This window comes from Cydia splendana, chromosome 15, assembly GCF_910591565.1.
Source record: "Cydia splendana chromosome 15, ilCydSple1.2, whole genome shotgun sequence".
NCBI lineage: Eukaryota > Metazoa > Arthropoda > Insecta > Lepidoptera > Tortricidae > Cydia > Cydia splendana.
In genome coordinates this window covers 10,825,917-10,843,566 of record NC_085974.1, presented here as the reverse complement: position 1 = coordinate 10,843,566, position 17,650 = coordinate 10,825,917, and the positions used below count along the sequence as shown (strand labels likewise).

Here is a 17,650-nt window from a genome sequence, read left to right as displayed (position 1 = left end):
TTGTTTTATTTCTAGGTAAGGTAATTTCTAGGACGGTTTGTAAGTAAAAGAAATATTTATTACAAATGCAACATTTATTGCGAATACCAAAAATATTGTCAAACGTATCAAATAAATGTAAACTGGTAATATATTATGAGTCGTAAAAACATTAAAGCTGTAGTAGCGACTACGCTCAGCTCATTCGAGCTTCTAACATTGGGATATAAGGTAAAAAAGCATTTCAAATATAGGCTTTTGTCATTCAAAATACGTTATTAAAAGTTTACACTTACAGCATTATTATAAGAAACGGCAACAACAATAAAAACCATTTCTTTTGACTCATCTGTGTTCTGCAAAATGCTGTCGTAGATGAGACCAATACAAAGACAATGAGATATAACGCGCAGACGGCGATAAAGAAAGCATGTTATTAGATATGTCAAATCCAAAGGAACAAACTACTGGGTTCCTGACTGATGGAACCATTTGTATTGTGGGTTTTTAATTTCATTCTGTAATACAAAATTAATAGCGTAAAATTTACTGCGCTGTAGAATCCTTCGTAGCTGTTATTCAGGAGTCTTATTATTAAAGCCTCGTAAAACACTTGTCTCACAACCGCTCGTGTGCGTTTAAAATCAGTTTGATAGTTCAATGTAGATACAATTTCTAATAAAAAAAGCTTAACTTATCCTCTAATTACGTCGAAAAGTTTTATCTAAAATTATCACTTATTTTAAACTAATAATAAAAAATAATCAGTCTATCTCTATCTGACCAAAATTACACACACAAATAAAATATTTATGGCACATACTTGCATGCCTGTCTTGTGTCTGGTTCATATAATAAATAGGTTTGCATGCTATTAAAATGAACTTCAAAATATAAAGTATAATGTCATGGTTTTGTCAGTTCAGAATTAATATTAGTAGAGATTCTGATCAGTCTTTTGATTTTTATTATAAAAATATATCAACCATAATGAAAAATGAATAGCTGCCTCAGTCAATAAGGAATCCAAAATTTATAATGCAGACGGCAGTGAATATAACAATGATATTCAGTTAATTTAGCATAATAACGAAGTTTGCACTTAAAACTATTTGCAGACGTATGGTTTTAAGTATTTTACAAATAACTTGCAAAATATTATATTTCTAACACTGGTAATTTAACCATTAGTATTTAATTCGTATATCACGATATGGTAGGATCACAGAGCATTAAGCATATTCAAAGTATTCAATCAAAAACTGCTTATATCCAGTTAACTTACAAAAATACTGCACCAATTAATGATGCTTCTCCACTAGCGATGCAATATGCGTCTGAATAATAGATTTCCTATATTGTCAACAAATAAATAGTCATTTGTCTTATCATTCATCATACAAATTTAACCAGACCCAGTGGAAAAGCATTTCAACATCATTAGTCAGGACGTAACATTACTCTTAAACTAGGCGGGCTGAAAACAAACCCATTTATGAGCCCTAAAATTGTAACTCTGTGTCACTGATCTCATGTAAATACACTAATATTGACTACAGCGAAATCTGACGCAACTGTCAGATTAACATCGTTTTAGCCCTGCAGTCGAATGAGTACTAGAGAAAAAGTTTATGGAACAACAGATCTTTGAAGGCAGGTAGGTACTTAAAAAAAAAAACATTTTTATGTGACACCTTTTCAAATAGAGATCAGTGGTTTGTATCAAAAGGTGCCTTATAATAATGGACGCACAAAATAAATCATAGCTTTGGTATGTCGGGTCAATCGAAGCTAAACTTGACCTCTTCGCGGGCCGGGTCGTTGTTCGCCGCCACCGCCTGCAGCCAGTAGCGGCTGATCTGGCTCTCTATAGATGGCGTGCTTTCTTTCCTCACAGATCGCGCCTGGAACAAAAAATGTTTCGACCTCAGTGTAACCTACACGAGCATACTTTAAGGAAAATCTCATTTGCTTGCTTGGGATTTAAATTCAGCGTTTGCAGCAAGTCTACTTTCTTCTTTCGTTGTCCAAATTACTGTTATTTGTGAGATTAGTTTACAACAATGGAAAAAGACGAATTGAAAATTGGAGAAAGTACAGAGATGTCCTCTAAACATTTAACCATATCGGTGTTTCAACCCGAGCCCATCAGCTTCGTCGGCTAACCCCAGGTAACAGCTAAACGGCAACCGGGTACAATACAATATTTGAAAGATAAAAAGAATAAATGTACATATAAAGACGAGATTCGAACTCGCGGACACCGGCACCCGTTCTATCAACTGAGCTCTCCGATAGTAACTCAATAAGATAAGGGAAAATAAAAACTACCTTGCGTTTAGTCTTGCCGTGCTTGGTGCGGCGGCGGCCAACCTTGGTTTTCATCTCGGCGATCTTGACGGACAGCTGGCTGTCGAGCGAGTTGCGGCGCGACTCCACGGACACGTGGCGCAGGCTGATGCTGATCTGCGAGTCCTGCGAGTGGCGCCGGTCCGGCGTCGAGCTCAGCGACGCGTGCGCCGGCGGGAGCACCAGCGCGTCGCGGCGGCGGACGAAGCGCGGCAGGTTCGCCGCCCATGATGAAGACAGCTCGCAACTACAATACACGAAAGTAGAAATTACACGTCCAAACCGCTGCTAATTTTATGTTAACTGTTAACCCATTCAATGCCAAGCGCCCCAATACAAAATGAACCCACCTATAGTTAGTTTTTTTTTTAGCATTAGAAAGAAGGTAAGCGATCTTGACAAGTCTTTTAATTGAAAAACGCTTTTTAAAAATCAATAACTATTACTTATGAAAGCAGAAGAATATAAACGATCGTATTAGATTCATATTTGCCGTGACTTATTTTTAAAAAGTGTTTTTCAATTAAAAGACACGTCAAGATTTATACTGCTTTTTTCTAATGCTAAAAAAAACGAACTATACCGGTAGTGCAATGTGTTAAGCGAACAAAAACTGATTGTCGAGTGAGATAGTCTTTAGTAAGATTATAAGTATTATAACAGTCCATTTTTTCTAAATAGACTATAGCGATCAAATTACTGTGTACTATAAATATGTGAGCATTGTCATTGTCATCGCAAAAAAATACAACAGATATCAGCAAGTAGCTCAAGCTTCTCTTATTGGCTTATTCACCAATAAATATACTTCAGTTCCATCTACTTAATCATGATCGAGCTCAATCACAGTACAAGATCGTTTTCCGGCAAAAACAACTTTATTAATTAGCTACCTCTCGTGTTTATTGTCGGGGTAGTCGATGGGCTCGGTGTGGTCGAGGCACAGCCCCACGGGGTCCTGGCGGGAGCCGCCGAGGCTGATGGACAGCCTGCCGCGCGCCGCGAACTCCCCGCGGCGGCGGTAGGCGCGCGCGATCAGCTCGTGCTTGCGCGCGCGCCGCGTCGTCTCCGCTTCCACTGAGCACCCGCACTTTCTGTAAAGATAACATAGTTAAACATCTAAATCTCAGATGACGACCGCCAAACGACAGGTAAAAATGTGTCGGGAGAGAAATATAGTTTCGCTAGTCGTTTTCTATAAACCCGGGTCTCCAAACCCCGGCCCGTGACGCGTTCCAAATCAGCCCGCCGACACCCAAACTGTCCGGCCCGCTGGAGCCAAGCTCCAGGCCCCAGGGGGTTCAGCCCTAACAGCAGCAACCAGACCCCCCCTCCCCCCACCCCTTCCGCCCGCGACGCAGGCCCGCGCGAAGTCGCAATATGGCCCTCAGGTAAAAAAAAGTTTGGAAACTCCTGCTTTAAACGATCGTCACTTCCTAGGCTCCTTAAACAGACTGAGCATTAATTATGAAAGTTTTGCAAGGTTCAGACACTCGGCATATGCCCGTAGAGACAGTGAGTCGGCTCGTTCCCAGTAAGTACCTTGCAAGGTAGCGGCGCCAGGCGGCGGCGGCGGCGGGCGTCCAGGTCCAGGAGGCCATGAGCGCGCCGGCCGCGAAGCAGCACAGCAGCCGCAGCTGCAGCACCGACAGCGACGGCCGCACGCCCGCCGAGCACAGGCGGGCGAAGCTCAACGCTTCCAAGCGGCAGCTGCAACAGATCAATTTAGTTTTAGGACGGGTAAAATTACAATACATAGCTAATAGTCTACCCGTAATAATAGAGAAAAAATACATCTCACTCCATACATCAGTTATGTTACTGACTATTATTTTCGTAATAAACATCTAGCATTGAGTAGCGGAATTATCAGTACTGCTAATAAATATCTCCTCACATGATGTTGTTCTTAAAGGAATCCTTCCACAGCTCCGCGTTCCGGAACTCGTAGAGATGGCAGGCGAAGGTGACGCAGATGAAGACGGCCACGAGCGCGGCCGTCAGCGAGCAGCGGGTGATGGTCTGCCGGATCTTGGTGGCCGCCCGAGCGGAGATCACGTCTTTGCTCGACACGCGCACCGCTATAAGGGAGAATACGCCTGCAAAAAGAAAAATGGTTAAGAAGAAAGTGGAGGACCCGCATGAAATCGCCTTTTCGTACAAACATAGTCCTCATTTTCCTCTCGGGATATTAACATTATTGAAAATATTTTGATACAATTTGTTGTATATCAACCACATCTATGCCCCTTTTGATTTTTTTTTTTTGTATTTTTAGTTATAAGATTTAGGAGCATTTAAAAGCAGGCAGATGGTACCTACAACGAGGGTCAGCTAGCCCCCTCACTGACCTCTCAGCAGAAAGTACCCGCCCAGCAGCAGCACCAGCAGTAGCGGCGCCAACAGTAAGCCAGCCCGCATGGGGTGGTTCACGTAGCCCACGAAGCAGATGCCCGTGACGCTGCTGCCGTCCACCTCGCCGAAGGCCATGGTAGTGATGGTCAGTACGAGTGGTAGAGACCATGCTACTAGGTGGAAGTATGCCGCCTTCTTGTCTATTCGGTCTTGGATTTTACCTGGATAATGAAGAAAATAGTAATGCATAATTAGTTAGGTACATAGATTAAGATTTATTCCACAACTCAATAAAAATACAAGTTTCAGAAAAAAATAACAATAAATTAGAGATAGAGACAGACAACAGGCGCGCGGTCTTACGGCTAAAGAGCAAACTCTTTCGGACAACCATCTCCAACTCACTCTTTAATTTCCGTTTAAACTCAATGAAAGTATAAATTAACATGTTTCCTTATAAAGTGGTTTATAATAATTACCTAGAGCTCGAAAACTCATATGCCACGCATACGTAAATATCACGAACCAAACGCAAGCTGCCATCATGAAGTAATACACCTGTAAAATAAATAAATAATCTCGATGATTGAGTTTGTATTTATTATTGCTGTATGGTCTACATACCACACATTGCAATCTCAGCGATATTACTTACAATCACATAAAACAATAATATACCCGTCAGTACACGACACGCGTTCATAATTACCGCCCATCACGCGTGTCCTCATTCGCACTGTTATAGTTAAGGATTTTCGTAAGTAATTACATTTGGCCCAAACTATTATGAGGAAGTCCATGGTATTACATCTATAAAGATTATGTTGCCCGTTTAGAAATACAAATACAACTAGGACTTACGACTTAGTGAGGGATTTTGTTTAACTTAGATTTTATAATGACGAAGCCTGTTGCAGATATCATCCTTGGTATGTTTGGGACGAAGCATGTTGCTGATTTGCATTTGTAGCCACCGGACAAAGCCTGCTTTTCGGATTTCTTACATATAACTAGAGTATTTTTTAACATTGCAATAAAATTATCTTAATTACAAAAAAAAAACTAGGACTTACAAGAACGAAGACAACAACGCACGACAAATTCTCCTCCGCGGACGGTTCTCCTTGCCGCCTGGTCCCGTCTTTAGAACACACTATGTCGTCTCTGGACCCGATGCCGAACTGCACTAGCCATCTATTCAACAAGAAAACAATCATGTATCTGAATGTAATAACAATTCAGCAGGCGTTCAACATGACATTAAAGCTCTCCAAAGGGTCTCTACGTGTTGGATCTATATCCCCACGCAAGCCTATCAAAAGACCGGGATTTATAGGCCCGTGAAATCCAAAATGTAGATACAATAATAATAATGTCTTAGGGTGGTATTCCACCTATCCAATTCCTTTGTCCAATGTGTATTGCGTCTCACATTTTGCTATGAGTGAGACGCACTGACATTGGACAAAGAAATTGCACAGGTGGAATATTACCCTTAGGCAAACATATCTTGTTCGGTAAATAGGTTTTAGGGTATAATCCGAGTAGGAACCAAAAAAAACATATTATCAGTGACATCACATCACTATGATGGTGTCTATAGAGGTGGTTAATAAATTAAAGGTCACAGGACATGCGCCAAAAAACAAAATTATATCGTATTACTTAGTGCCCTATTGTAAACCAAAATATCACAATAGCAGTAGGTATCTGATGTCACATGGACAAGTTAGCGTGACGGTTTTGGCAAGGTCGCGTATTATGGTTTCAACTTGATCATAATAAGTCAGATATAAAATATGACCCATATAGTCTGCGCACTAGCTCGGAGGATTTGACGCTGATTGTTTACCCGAACTTGCGATTACGATCAGATATTTTTTTTTGAGCCACGTATACATGAATCTCCATGAAATTGTGACCCTATATTGACAACAGCAAAGCACACGTCGTTGTAGAACACATCAAGCGTAGGGCACTTGTTCGCATTGCACCAGTCAATAAGTAATGCGGTGGTGTCGATTCGACAAAGTTTTCTTACATATTCCACACAGATTAGTTATAGACTCACCCCATATTAGCTACAGCGAAGCACACATTGATGTAGAAGATAACCAGCGCAGGATATTTGTTCGCGCTGCGCCAGTCAATGAGAAAGGTGGCGACGGTGAGTAAGTTGAGCGCGAGACAGCCGCCCGCGCCCCACGCTATCAGCCGCCGGATTTGCTGGTGCTCGTCTTCAGTGTACAGGGGATCCTGGCACGGCAGGCCGCAGTTTGGTATACCTGCACAAATAATAATCATTATCAGTTGTTATCTGTTACAGTATAGCTATCGACCAAATTACATACTGCTCAAAAATGTAAGTACATAGGTACCTGAAGGAAATAAAGGGCCTTGAAATAGGAAACCAGGAATGTCGTTGGATGTGGGGCAAAATATTATAATTACAAAAAATACTTTTAACTTTTAAAGCTAAGACCCGGTTTACGCTATACAGCTTGTATACACAAGGTGTAACAAAAATAATGGGGATCTGTTTAAGGGCATATTCGGTATCGTGTTCAAATTTTTTGACGCGAAAAGATTTTTTTTTTTATGGGGCAGGTCGTCTATGTTGACCAACCCTTCATATAAGGGAGAAAATTTTCACATGAATTTTTTTTTTCTATTCTTCCTAATCAGAACACGATATCGAATATGCCCTTAAACGGATCCCCACTATTTTTGTTATACCTTGTATAATGTACATTTTACTAAAGTGTGTCAATAAAGAGTATTCTATCTACATTTGTTAGTTTGGGCCCAACATAGCCCTTTTGGGCGTATCAGTTGTATTACCTATCATAAGACCCACGAAATAGGTCAACTGTCAACATACAAGTCCTCCAAAAAATTACAAATAAAAACATATTATTTACATGTATGTAAACTTTCATCTCATCTGGTTTAATTGCCGAAACATAAACAAGCTCGTAATTTCATACAGATAATATATAAGTGAAAAACAAAAATAATATTTAAGTATCATTGTGTAAAAAATAACAAAAAAATATCGACGAGGATGGGATTCGAACCCACGCGTGCAGAGCACATTGGATTAGCAGTCCAACGCCTTAACCACTCGGCCACCTCGTCATATGACACTGTGGTGAAATTAAAGGCTGCTAGAGATATGAACGTGACTTAGAACGCGAAATGTTTTATATCAATGCGCGATAGTGACGTATTTTTGATTAGTCACGTATTTTTGTAACGAACAGATTATCGGAGCAAAAAAGTAGTTTTAGACATTAATTGGCAGTTTTTAATTGGGCTTATTAAATTAGCAAACAAAAGTTAAAAAGATTGAGGCGGCAATAGATCTACAGCGTAAGACACGCTAATTCTGGCGTCAGTTCAGTCCATCATTCTGGTCACAATGACGGGAGAATTATCGTGTAACACGCTGACTGATGGTCTGGACTGATGAAAATTTAATTTTTTTGATAATATTCGTCAGTGCGTTTTGAATGACAGAAAAGTGATAGGACACTAATTGTGTAACCTCTTTGTGTCATTCTCGCGTCAGTCACCGTCCATGCAACAATGGAATGATGGATGGAAGTGATGGAACTGACGCCAGAATTAGCGTGTAACCGATGTATATTGTCGTAATTTTATCAGTCTGTTGTCAGTCTGGACTGATCGTCTAACCGTGTCCATTTTCCATCATTCTGTGGCATCAGTCAAAACTCGAATGGAATGATGGACGGAACTGACGCCAGAATTAGCGTGTAACTGATATCTAATGATCACTTGCTTGGAAGTCCAACTTAGCGCCACATGCACCATCCCACTAATCCAGATTTAACCGGTTAAACCTAATTGTACTGGTGGTAACGGTATTTTAACCGGTGAACCCCGGGTTAGTGAATGGTGCAGGTGGCCCTAAGGGTCATTTGCACACCGCGTTTTTTTAACGCGCCGTCACTCGCCGTACTCGTTTGCATCGATTCACCGTAAAAAGACACGCAGGGTACGCGTGCGTGTATCGCGTTTGCATGCGCGTTTGTATCGCGACAAACGATAGCAAACTGCTTCGTTGAAAGAAAAACGTCGCCAAACGTCACAAAAACGCCGTCTACGCGCATTCCTAAAACGCGCTCATAAGTGCTAATAGAATGTAGGTGTGCAAAGGTCTACAAGCTGCGTCTGACTCGCGTGCCTATCGCGTGTGCATCTATACAGGCGTACGTCGATGGTTAATTAAACGGGGTGTGCATAGGCACCTAAGTATTAAGACTGATGATTTCTACGCCAACCCTCCTGTAAACTCAACTGACCTTTATAGAAGTGTAACGGTTTCTCCGTGTGTATGAGCGGCGACAAGCACTTGCCGGTCGTGTTGAACTTCATCTTCTCCTTCGCCGGGTTCTCGCACTTCGCCGGGAACAGCGTCTCGTTGCACTTCAAATAGGACGGAAAGTATGAGGTATTGTAGAGGATGGCGCAATGCTCCATCGTCACGTTGCACATCTCGAACGAAGGTAAATACACCATGTCTTTGCCTAATACATTCTCGCATTTTGGCATGAAAGTAGAGCACAGGAAGGGCTGTATAACGGCCCAGCATTTTGGCACATTTATTAAATGTGTATATAGTTGCAATTGATTTTGGATTTCTTGCTGTGTGTGGAAGAACGTTAGATGGACGCTAGTTTGGTCATAGGGCAGTTCGACGCCTAGACAAGTTCTGTTGATTAGCTGCTCGCATTTGGCTTGTCTCACGCAGTAGTCGATCTTGATTTCCCCCGTAGAAGGGTACCACTGCGTGTTTCGGTCTGGCTTTATCAGTCTGTAGTTTGGGGTGCCGTTTATTGCCTCGAGGTGGTCTGTGAGGTTAGCGTCGAACTCTCTCCCTATGGAGTTGCGGTCGCCGCCGCCGCTGTGCATGGCCGTGCACACCGACACGGCTATGACCCAGCACAGGCTCCCCGCGACGCTCATCTGTAACAACGGAAACATCCTTTATTGTCACCCGCCATACCCTCCCAGAGATACATTACTCTAAAAAAATTAAACTGCATTTCAATTTCTCAAGTATTCTTTATTTATGTAGGTGCAGGGCGATGTCAAATAAAACCCTTTAAAATTTCAGATATTTATTGTTTTCTACAGTCTTGTCGAAAAATAATGCTCTTAGTAGTAAAACTTTATTTAAATGATACGTGTAATTCGTCCAAGGAGCGAGGATATCCGATGGGTAAAGGTGCCTAATACGCTTTGCCAACACATTTGACATACCTATATCGGAAAAGAGTTCAGAAACATGCAATGTAAACACCTAAACTCTGCTCAACCTAGATTTGAAGAGTACTGAATGTATTTCTAAATTATAACTCATTTTTGACGTAATATTATTGCAAATTTTTTAAGAAAAAATATATCTGGATTACGTAAGAGTGCTAATTTTGTAAATAAAAGCAAATAATCTATCAAATTAAAGGTATTTAAAATTAAGCTGCTAGGTAAATCTGACAGATTGGAAAATAATGTACCAATAACAAAGGTGTTTTTATAAATTCTAATGTATAATTTCACAAAAATCTTACAATTGATAGTATAATAAAAAATATATAAACTTTCCGTCCATACTATACGAGTCTCTACAACGGCAACAAAATTAATAAGAACGTGATTTTTAATTGTAGGTTACCTTGTGAAAGAAGTATAAAACATGTTTATTACACAAGAAAATACTCATTAGGTACTAGGTACGCTGGTAGATCATGCACAAAAAATGATATCAACTTCAATGTGTTGGCTGCGCTTCAGTCGAGGACGGGGTACGCCTTGGACATGGTGTTATCTTTATTTTCTTTCAACTATATATTTCTTTTTATTTATTAAATCAACAATCAGTCCTACATAAACAAATATTTACATAAGAAGGAATGGGTGTATCTTTATTATTTTTTATTAACAAAACAAATCAAAAAATACCGGGATCTTACTATAAGATGTTGCGATTTGATGACGCCTCGAGGGATTGCCGTGGCATCGCCTTGTCCTGAGACTTGTGGGGTCCAGCGCCGCGGCCGACTAAGTGGGCTGACTCATCCTCGGATAAATTACCTGGGAGCATACAAACACGTTATGTGCAAGAGTTCACAGTTCGAATTAATTAACAAATAGGACAGTTCAACTCACCTAGATCCGGCCCATGAAATAGAACACCTGTATACAACATTGAATATATTTTTTTTTCAATATAAATTTTATTATTTTCAGAACTTTCAGCTTAGAAAATAAAATACAAGCTGGAAACAAACTTATATACAACCATTCGCAACTTCATCACTTAATAATCGTCTTTACACTTACACTCAATGTCTCAACTTAAAAATGGTAGAGGTCGGAATACTAGTTGGGCACAGACTTGCCACCGCGTCGGAAAGCGCGGTTGGGGCCGCCGCCGCGGCCGCGCCACGGTGACCCGCGCTGGCCGCGCCTGTTGCCACGCCCGCCGTGCCCGTTCATGCCGCGACCTCTGCCTCTATCCTGCCCTCTCCCTCTATCCTGGTTCCTACCTCTATACCCTCCGCTGCCCCATCTCTGATTGCGCGTATAGTCGTCGCCGTCATCATTATACGATTCGTCCTCATAATTATTTTGATCTTGGTATGACTGATCTTCATCATTATTATACTCTTCATTGTCTTGTGGGTACTGGTTGTCGAAACCGGGCTCAAAATGTCCTTTATTGTTAAATCCGTTGTCAGTGAAAGGTGGTCTAGGAGGAGGCATATTCATATTCATGTTGCCCATAGACGGTGGCCCCATCGGTGGCATGTTGCCCATTGGCGGCATGGTGCCCATGGGAGGCATGTTACCCATTGGTGGCATATTACCCATTGGTGGCATATTACCCATAGGTGGCATATTGCCCATGGGTGGTGGCATGCCTGCCATGTGAGGTGGCATATTATTCATAGGTGGACCACCCATTGGGCCCATATTACCCATTGGCATTGGTGGTCCCATCATATTACCCATCGGAGGCATATTACCCATTGGTCTCATATTATTCATGTTAGACTGGTTGAAGTTTTGATCTGGTTGCTCCCCCATGTCATCCATGTTGCTGTCATCATAATGCTCATGTGCAAATGGATCTTCCATTTCCTCATCATCATTCTCAGGTCCGTCATGGTTGCGATCAGCAGCAGGATATTCAAAGGGTTGATTATAGGTATCTTCATCTACATCTTCTTCTAGATGTGGCATGACATCATGCAGTTCTTCTATTTCTCCTGTGGCTATATACTTTTTAAGAGCTACAGGGCCTTCTGAAATAGCTTTTTCTAGTTTTGAGCCAGGATCTACAGTAATAAGTTTTCCGTAAATAAATATTGCTGTTGGAGTAATTTGTGTCAACGGCACTGCCCCAGGAACAGATTCCACTAATGCTTGTGTCAAGGCTTCTGTTGTTGCATCATCAGCAGTGGGACCATGATTCCACTGAGCTTGGAAGTTTCTGGGAATGGGTTTACTGTAAGGAACTTTCTTTATTTTCTTATCAAAGTCCATTGGTATCAATGTTGTATCTAAATCAAGACCAGGTATAACTTTGTCTGCATCTTTATCGGTAGAAAATATTTCTACTTTATCTTCTGGACCCATCCCAGGGATGATTGCTGGCTCATCTAAGTCATGGTCATCTTGGACACCAGGTGGCAAAGTGTTGAGGTTGTACTTGTCTCTCATTAGATCTCCTGGCCGGTTTCTTGTCCAAAATTTACATGTGTGATCATTAGACCCTGAACACAAAATATGGCCTAATGGATGCCATGCCATTGTCCATACTATAGATTCATGAGCACCTTCAATGCATCCAACTTCCTTATCAGTTCCAACATTCCAGAACAGGATAGCACCATCAGAGCCGCCAGAGCAAAATAAGCCCTCATGAGTTGGGTGCCACGCTACACTTGAGGCTTCTTTCTTGTGGCCCCTAAATATTTGTAATTCAGATCCTAGTTTACGAATGTCAAATAATTTGAGCAAATGGTCTCTAGATGCTGTTATTAACCAATTTCCATTGTCATTCCATTTGAGATCCATGACAGTTGACTTATGAGCATGCAGTGTTGAGAGAGCAGTCCCCGATTTAGGATCCCATAACTTTATTGGTTGCTGGTTATCTTTGCTGCCTGACACAATAAGTGCCTTAGTAGGATGCCACTGTACACACTTGACATCTGCACCATGTCCTCTCAATATTCTTTCTTCTTGACATCTATAGAAGTCGAATATACGCAAAGTTCCATCATCGGAACATGTAACAATTTTAGAGTCACTGGGACTAAAGCTAATACCCCTAACAGCTTCTTTGTGGGCTTGGTACATTTTTACGTTGTTCATGTTACTCTGCCAGTATTTTATAAACCCAGAATGGTCACCAGTCACCATCCAGCCTTCCCCATGTGACCACACCATTGACCGGACTGGTGAATCATGTGCCTGTAAAATGGTTTCAAAGTTAAATGTTAAACCATTCCACAATGTAAATTCTCCAGACGACGCCCCTGTTATTAACCTTCGACCTTCCGGTGTCCAAGCAACGGCGAAAATGGGACATCTCATTTTATTAGTGGCAGTTTTGACGAAACGTGTGGTGACCGCGTTAATAGGGTTATCAGGGTATGAGGGAGGCGGCAACAGATCGGGAGTGTACATAGCGTCGGGCTGCAGAGCGTGCCTATCCCGCCAATCCCTCTGCCAAACGCGACACTCTAAAGCTTTAATAATGGCAGCGTTATAGTCTACGGTTTTTCGCATAACAGATTTACGCAAACGTTTACCATCGAAATCATCTTGAGTCATGTTCAGGGGACCTTGAGGCGGGAAGCGCATCTGGTAGTTGAAAGGTCTAAAGTTATGGCGCATGTTGTTCCGCCCAGGTGGACCCATTGGCGGACCCATTGGCGGACCCAATGGAGGACCCATTGGACCACCCATGCCGGGTGGTGGCATCCCCATATTCGGCGGCGGGTGTCCGAATTCCATAGCTAGTGACTTCGATACCTAGTTGGAGAAACATTTCGTTATAGTTACAACTATATCAATCTTGATGTGACCGAAGCCAACACAATTTGTGGCCATTTATTTTACACTCGTCCTTACCTTGTCAACGTGAGTCGCTATAACATTCTACGCGGCTTTAATCACAACAACACAGCACACATTTTAGCACAAAATATTTACATTTAAGTGAAAAAAAGGATATGCAGTAAAATAACACGAATGTTAACCTATTTCCTATTATATAGAGAAAAAGATACGCTACGCTACGCTATAAGCGTAACCATAGACAAAGTATTTTGCATTTTGTTTTGTTGTACTTTATCCATAGACAAGAAATGAAAAGCACACAGGCTATTCACTATCAAGAATTACAGTGATTTACGATTGCCAAGTGCCAAGTTCGGCAAGTTGTTACAACGTGTATCAAAAATTGTATGCGTTTTGTAAAATGGTTTATAAAGCCCACAATGTTCACATTTTTTTTTAATCTACATACTATTTACAGCCTGGCAAAAAAGAGTAGAAATTAAAAAGTGGCAACACTGTAGTGTCGTCCCGTTCTCTTATAAATTGATTTGAAAGGGACGACACTACAGTGTTGCCACTTTTTAATTTTTACTATTTTTTTGCCAAGATGTAAACATAAGGCCGTAGGCCCGACGTGAGGTTGTCAAGACATTTTTACTATTGGGTCGTGTTTAAGCTCCAACTTCCCCCTCTCGTGTGACGCTTCGGGCCTTCGGCCCTACGCGGAGCTCGGCCTTCGGCCTTCGCTAGCCTCGACGCTTCGCCGTCGGGCCTTACGTGCCTCCGTGAGTGACAAAACATACTCAATGCGACGCTAATGCCGGCTACACACGTAACTACACTCGCGTGCAAAAGTATTGCATCACTTTGCATTTTTTCGTCCGCACCCAATATATTTGTAAACTGGTTAATTTCTCTAAATTATTCTAATGTAATCATGTTCCTTGAAGTTTTAGCTTTACGAAAAGTAAAAAAACATGGAAATCGACCCAGTATTTTTCAAATTATCGGCATTTTCCCGATTTGTGAGCGGTTTCACGTTATCACGCGCACGAGTTGCGTTACCCTTGACCCTTATAAAACGAGGGGTAGAGAAGGGGTTGTTATCAGTCACTTATCAGAAGTCGATCGTTACATATCTCCGCGTACCATTTTCCCGTGAAAAAGACCTGGAAAAATGGAAACCACTGAAGCTGAAGTCCGCCAAATCATCCAGCCCCTGCAAGCGGGGCGTAGCCAACGTTCAGTAGCTGCCGAGCTGAATTTAAGCCAATCTGCAGTTTTCAGAGTTTACCAGAGGTTCCAGGGGACTGGATCCTTTACTTCAAACCAAGAAGCGGCCGCAGAGAGTGTACATCAGAGAGGGACGACCGCTTCTTTGTCACAACATCTCTCCGAGATCGACACCAGACCAGCATTGCCATCCAGCAGCGTCTGCGTGAGGTACGAGGAGTGGCTGCCAGTGAGTAGACAATAAGCCCCCATTCGCACGACAGCTTTTTCAACGCGCGTTAAAAAAGCGTTTGAATGACACAAATGGATACGTGTGTATTTATTCACACGACAGCGGTGGCGCTTTTTATCAAGCGTTGTTGGATTTTCGACTTTAAGCCTTGGACGTTAAGTCGAAATTAGAGTGCGGACAGATTCAAGCGCTTTTTTAACGCGCGTTGAAAAAGCTGTCGTGCGAATGGGGGCTAAGAAAAAGACTTAAGAAAGCGAACTTGACACCCAGGAGGCCCGCAGCGGTGCCCAGATTGCTGGCGCGACACCGTACAGCCTAAAGAGAGTTTGCTGAAAATCACAAGGACTGGACCATAGAGCAATGAACCCCAGTTCTCTTCTTGAAAGAGTGCAGAATGTGTTTGAATGGATGTGACCGAAAAGGAAGAGTCTACAGAAGGCCAGAAGAACAGTTCGCTCAATGTTTCTTCTCCGAAAGGGTCGCCGATGGCGGTGGATCCGTAATGTTCTGGGGCGGCATTTCCTACGACGGGCGGACAGAACTGGTTTTCGTGCCTGGCGGGAGCCGTGACAGTGGATTGACCGCTGCCAAGTACATCACTGATATCCCGGAGGAACATGTTGTTCCTTATGCCGGTATTTTTGATGAGGGGTTCATCCTAATGCAGGATAATGTCCCGTGTCATACCGCTAGGGCCATCGCAGCCTACCTTCTCGAAGTGGGCATCGACACAATGGACTGGCCAGCGATGAGCCCGGACCTTAACCCCATTGAACACGTGTGGGACTACCTAAAAAGGAGGGTTCGAAAGCGGAATCCTGCCCTGGTCAATGTTGAGGAGCTGAAGGGAGCCTTGCTGGAGAAGTGGGACGCTATTCCTCATCATCACATTAGAAAATTAATTACGTCTATGAAAAACCACTTGGTTTGTGAAAGGAGGCCTGTGGGTGGCAATACCAAGTATTAATTTAATAATAATAAGCGATATTGTATTAAAAAAATGACTTTTATTCTCAAGTTTCCGGATTTATTTTTGGAGCATTATGCGACTACTTTCAGTTTTATGATTTTTTTTAGTCTCCAGATTCGAAATGTACCATTTTTCTAATGCGTTACATTATAAGCTTTCAGTTGATACCAAAATTTTCAGAATCGGGTATAGAATTACAAAGATATTGGGTGCGAACGAAAAAATGCAAAGTGATGCAATACTTTTGCACGCGAGTGTATAAATCGTAGCGATTAAACTGTACAGTCCGATTTGCGCAGTTTTATCTACCGTATGTATGACAAATCGTTGTCGATTATCGTAACGATTTGTCATACACACGGAAGATAAAACTGCGCAAATCGGACTGCACAGTTTAATCGCTACGATTTATCGTTCACGTGTGTAGCCGGGGTATGATTGGTCGAATTTATTTGCTGCCCACCATAATCCATACTAAATTTACGATCGGGAACAAATAAAATGTGAGACTGTGACAAGGAAAAACAATAATATATAGCTCTTTCACTGCTACTCCTACTGAAAAGTAAATAAAGGCCCCTGTACACAATGGGCCAGTGTGGGCCAGTCTGGGGGACGCATTTATGCGTTATAGGGAGCAAGTGATATTGCTATCTCATTCTACCGCATGGCTGCGTCCCTTGGACTGGCCGGCGCTGGCCCACTGTGTACAGGGGCCTTAAGACTATCCTGTTCGGTCACTTCCCTCCTTCCCACCTTTCATACCGAAGTTATAGAGAGATTTATCGGCTTAATAAAAACTTTTTACAAAAAAAAGCAAACCGACTTCAAAAAGGATGAAATAAAATATTATCCTTTTTGAAGTCTATGCGTTTGAAGTCGGTGCCAAGCCAAGTAGTAACAATACCAGTCAAAAATAATCAGCTTTATGGCTATAAATCCCATTAGAACTGTACTAATAACTAATTACTAACTAATAATGTGTAAGTAATTCTGTCTGCCTCTTTGTCGCCTTTTCATGGCTAAACAACTGAACCGCTTTAGGTGAAATTTGACAAGAAGGTAAATTTCTTGAATTGTTTTATATTTTGAAATGTAGTCCTCTGGATAAGGGACGGGAAATTATTAAGGATGAACATCCTCTTTACACTTGAAGTGTTGTCTTTTTAATATATTCTGTTGCTATGAAACATTGTTGATTTGACTGTTACTTTTGACTTATCTGAATACAATTATAAACGCAAACTCTATTCTTGTTATACTTTAATATGGTAGCGGATCGTGGTTCGAATTAATGTGACATTATTTGCAATTGTGGTGAAGAAAGCGAAATTCCCAAAAATGCATTCGACTATTTCGTCGGGTATAAAAATTGAGATTGGTCGTCTTGACGGAGCCACAAACTGGCAAACCTGGCGGTATAAGATACAACTACT

At 41.8% G+C, this 17,650-nt stretch overlaps 2 protein-coding genes and 1 non-coding gene across 4 annotated transcripts; all 3 read right to left on the bottom strand.

The window, feature by feature from the left end:
• Positions 1-55: 55 nt before the first annotated feature.
• Positions 56-13,667, bottom strand: LOC134797620 (protein smoothened). 2 transcript variants are annotated; one of them, XM_063769934.1, is made up of 11 exons: positions 13,530-13,667; positions 9,009-9,672; positions 6,755-6,968; positions 5,757-5,877; positions 5,163-5,241; positions 4,680-4,904; positions 4,226-4,427; positions 3,871-4,038; positions 3,222-3,422; positions 2,311-2,575; positions 56-1,883 (listed from the first exon to the last, which is right to left on the bottom strand). In XM_063769934.1, the coding sequence occupies exons 1-11, from the start codon at positions 13,539-13,541 to the stop codon at positions 1,761-1,763; spliced, it is 2,274 nt and encodes a 757-aa protein (XP_063626004.1). In that variant the 5' UTR covers positions 13,542-13,667; the 3' UTR covers positions 56-1,760. The 2 variants fall into 2 exon arrangements, with proteins under 2 accessions (XP_063626004.1, XP_063626005.1); XM_063769935.1 differs by lacking the exon at positions 13,530-13,667 and adding an exon at positions 10,680-10,873.
• Positions 7,740-7,821, bottom strand: Trnas-gcu (transfer RNA serine (anticodon GCU)). The gene has a single exon. It is a non-coding gene; the product is annotated as a tRNA-Ser (tRNA).
• On the bottom strand, positions 10,924-14,057 carry LOC134797618 (pre-mRNA 3' end processing protein WDR33). Its single transcript, XM_063769933.1, has 2 exons — positions 13,852-14,057; positions 10,924-13,752 (listed from the first exon to the last, which is right to left on the bottom strand). Exon 2 carries the CDS (start codon positions 13,732-13,734, stop codon positions 11,089-11,091), a length of 2,646 nt encoding a protein of 881 aa, XP_063626003.1. The 5' UTR covers positions 13,735-13,752; positions 13,852-14,057; the 3' UTR covers positions 10,924-11,088.
• Between the last annotated feature and the right edge of the window lie 3,593 nt (positions 14,058-17,650).

Coding starts and splice junctions, on each gene's coding strand:
- LOC134797618 (XM_063769933.1), bottom strand. CDS start 13,734: ATGGAATTCGGACACCCGCCGCCGAATATGGGGATGCCACCACCCGGC.
- LOC134797620 (XM_063769934.1), bottom strand. Junction 6,969..9,008: donor ACCGTTACACTTCTATAAAG/GTCAGTTGAGTT, acceptor TTATTTGTGCAG/GTATACCAAACTGCGGCCTG. Junction 4,905..5,162: donor TATGAGTTTTCGAGCTCTAG/GTAATTATTATA, acceptor TTCATTATCCAG/GTAAAATCCAAGACCGAATA.